The sequence below is a fragment of the Rhagoletis pomonella genome, unplaced genomic scaffold (genome assembly GCF_013731165.1).
Source record: "Rhagoletis pomonella isolate Grant_MI unplaced genomic scaffold, Rhpom_1.0 Rhpom_scaffold_00007, whole genome shotgun sequence".
NCBI lineage: Eukaryota > Metazoa > Arthropoda > Insecta > Diptera > Tephritidae > Rhagoletis > Rhagoletis pomonella.
In genome coordinates this window covers 36,780,091-36,783,402 of record NW_023458561.1, presented here as the reverse complement: position 1 = coordinate 36,783,402, position 3,312 = coordinate 36,780,091, and the positions used below count along the sequence as shown (strand labels likewise).

Sequence of the window (3,312 nt, the reverse complement as noted above, 5' to 3'; positions counted from 1 at the left end):
CGACTCGATCAGCAAACCCGGCTCACACAAGCCACATGTGCTGTTGCCTTCATGCACGTGGCATAATAGCTTCGTTTGGCCGATTTGTAGAACGCTACCATGCACCAAATCATACTCGGAGCTCTCTCGTTTGGAGGCAGACATGCGTACGCCATTCAATACGGTGCCATTGCGTGAACCCAAATCGATGCATTTGTAAACAGCCTCTTTGTGGTCGTAGTGAAATTTCATGTGTAGCTAAGAGGTAAAACAAATATTTAATTGATTGAAGAATCACTTTTCATGGCAAATTTGCTCACCTTGGACACATTCACGTCCGGTATTACGACATCATGATTGCCTTCACGCCCCAAACTGCCACCTTTGTAGGTAATGAGGCTAAGATTACCAACCTTCAGGCCTTCTAAATTACTTTCCTGCACAATAACGCGCAGCGAGGGCGGATACTTTTTGGCTATATCTAAAAAGCAGCAAGGCAAAATATTTGATATTATATTAAGAATTAGATTATATAACAATGGAAATGAGATTTTATTGCATTAGATTTGGACTTAAACGCGAATTTCTTTTCCTAACATTCTTAGAGGGATTAAAAATAGCACTAAACAAACCTTGTAAGCGACCACCGCCAGAAAAGGTCGCAGCGCTCTTGCCCTCCTTTCCACTAGCCCATTTGCTATCCTCACTATCGATATCGCTCTCACTGCTGCTACAGTCAGTTAATTCACCGTCCTCAATATCGCAGGACTTATTACGTGCGCGCTTAGTTGATGCCGATTTCTTATCATAGCTCTCTCCGCTCTCGCTGTCAGACGAAGCAGACGATGAGCGCGCATGCTTACGAGAACGCTTACGTTTTTTCGACTTATGCTTGCGTTTCGGCGATTTAACACTCTTTGTCTCTTTAAGACTTTTGGATTTCTTCTTTTTGCGCCATGCACGTTCCTCCTCCTGCTCCTTACGACGCTCATCTTTGATTTTGCGCAATCGCTCCAGATCGGCTATAACGCCACCAAACTCATCGAACTCGACCATCTCGTCCACATCAATATCATCCTGCAACAGTAGAAAAGAAATCCGCGTTTTCATCGACATTTCACGCTACCAAAGCTTACCTAATGCATTGCTACGCATTCGGTTTATGTTAAGATTTGAAAAACGATTTAAAAGTGAATTATTTACATAATTCGTTAACACATCATTATCGTTGGCGGTGTTGCACTGTAAAAAGGAGAAAATATACAAAGCTTACAAAATATTATACATTTTTTTTTTTTTGCATGATGATTTCTGCTAGTATAGTAGAAAAGTAGTAGACGGGCAGTTAACTTTACTTTGATTTGGTTGCTCTCAAACCCATTGTAGATCGTTGGTAGAGGCGCATTAGTTGAGTATTAAACAGTTAAAGAGTTTGTTTTTGTAATCCGAATAAGTGCTTTACAACTTTAGAAAAACTGGATGGGATTTTTCTTTGAGGCTTTTTGAGAACTCAAGACCATAAAACACGAAATTAATTTCTTTCGCGATTTTATTCAAATTTGGTAGCGCTGAAATCTATATAATTTTAAATTGCCTATTTATCCTCCGTATGTATGTTTAAATATTTGACAGATTCGGGACGGAACATAGATGTTACAGATCTGAGTGATCAATATTTTCCGTGAATTTACAGAATTTTAGAGAATATAATCTTCACAGACGTTCCCAAAATGGGCATTTTAAAGATTTGAGACCAACCCCGGACCAGAAATATACTTCTGTTGCATTTGCGAGAATCGACTCCATCCGAAATCCATTTCGGTTAGGTGCAATTCATGCAACGGATGGAGTCAGCCAAGAACCTGTTCTGTAGTAGAGTAGCCCAAAGCTTTGTGGCCCCCTGTTGCTCAAGCCAAACGGCACCAGCCTCCACGGCCACCCGCTGGTGCAATGCGTAGGTGGCGAACCAGCACCCGAAGAGCCTGCACGGCTCCTAGAAGCTCCCCTGAGCTACAGCAAACCTCCCCACCCCCTCAACCCTCACACCAATCCCAAGGCATACGAAACTCTTACAACTTAACTCCAACGTACTTCAGAGCAAGATTGAGGAGATAGCAGTCTTTATGGGTCGGCATGGCATATTAATAGCTGCGGTCCAAGAAACGAAGTTGCACCGCCGCCTACAATGTGCTTCGTAAAGACCGCGAGCGAGATAATGATGGTGGTTCAGCGTTCATCGTATCGAAGAAGACATCGACCCGAGGGAAACCACCCTAGAAAGTCAGGGCATAGCTGTCCGGTCAGGCGATGTCGAGCTCGAATTATTTAACGTGTATATACCCCCTATCACCTGCTGCCCGGCAGGATATCACCCTGACATAGGTGCGCTACTCAGAGGTGAAAACCGAATGGTAGTAGGTGACTTCAACCCGCACCGCGATCTTAGACGATTCGACATTCATGAACGACGACACCCCCACCAGGACTGTGGGTAGCTGCAGCAGCGCGCCAGACCTAACAATTGCTAGCGCTGGTCTGATAAGTAGCATATCATGGCGACCTATGCTAACACTAGCATCAGACCATCTGCCCATAATCATCTCGATCAATAAGTTCACCGACTTTGCACTCGCGGACCACCGAACCTACACCAACTTCAACAAAGCTGATTGGAACGGCTTCGCGGAAGTTACCGAGAGCAGCTTCGCCGACCTTCCCACAACCACAGGTGTACATGCTGGCTAACGCCAGTTCCGCAGGGTAGTCACTGCCACAGCGGCTCGCTTCAAACCATACGGACGCATCGCGGAAGTCCGTCCGAATTTCCCGGCTGAAGCAGCTGTACTAGCAAATGAACGTGACCACCTACGCCAGGTCGATCCCGGGGATCCTCGCTTGAAGGACCTTAATTTGGAGATTCGGCAACTGGTAAATCAGCACAAGCGGAAAAAGTGGGAAGAGCACTTGAAGGCCTGTAACTTCGCGTATGGTGTAAGTATGCTCTGGTCAACCATGAAGTCCTTGTCCAACCCGACGAAGCGTGATGACAATGTGGAAATGTCATTCGAAGGTCGCGCTTCGTCGGACCCGAAGAAATACGCGAGCTACTTTAGCCGGAAATTCAGAGTGCGTCCTTCGGTAGACAAGGCCAAACGTCGAGTGACCAGTAGATTGCACAAACTGCCTAAAAACAGAGCACCACTTGCTTTCACCAGCGGCGAAGTGAAGGGGGTCATCGGGAAGGCAAAAGCCATTAGACCCGACGGAGTCTATATGCTGATGCTGAAACATTTGGGGCCCGCGGGAGTCGCATACCTAACGGAGGTCCTCAAC

General features: G+C 45.9%; 1 protein-coding gene across 1 annotated transcript in view; it reads right to left on the bottom strand.

Annotated features, from left to right (window-relative positions):
- Positions 1–3,312, bottom strand: part of LOC118742701 (angiogenic factor with G patch and FHA domains 1) — a gene marked incomplete at its 3' end in the record, with an annotated part of 12,773 nt that continues 9,461 nt past the window's right edge. Inside the window, 4 exon segments of the mRNA XM_036474967.1 lie at positions 1–237; positions 300–460; positions 612–1,056; positions 1,183–1,221. Coding sequence (XP_036330860.1) covers positions 1–237; positions 300–460; positions 612–1,056; positions 1,183–1,221 — 882 coding nt within the window.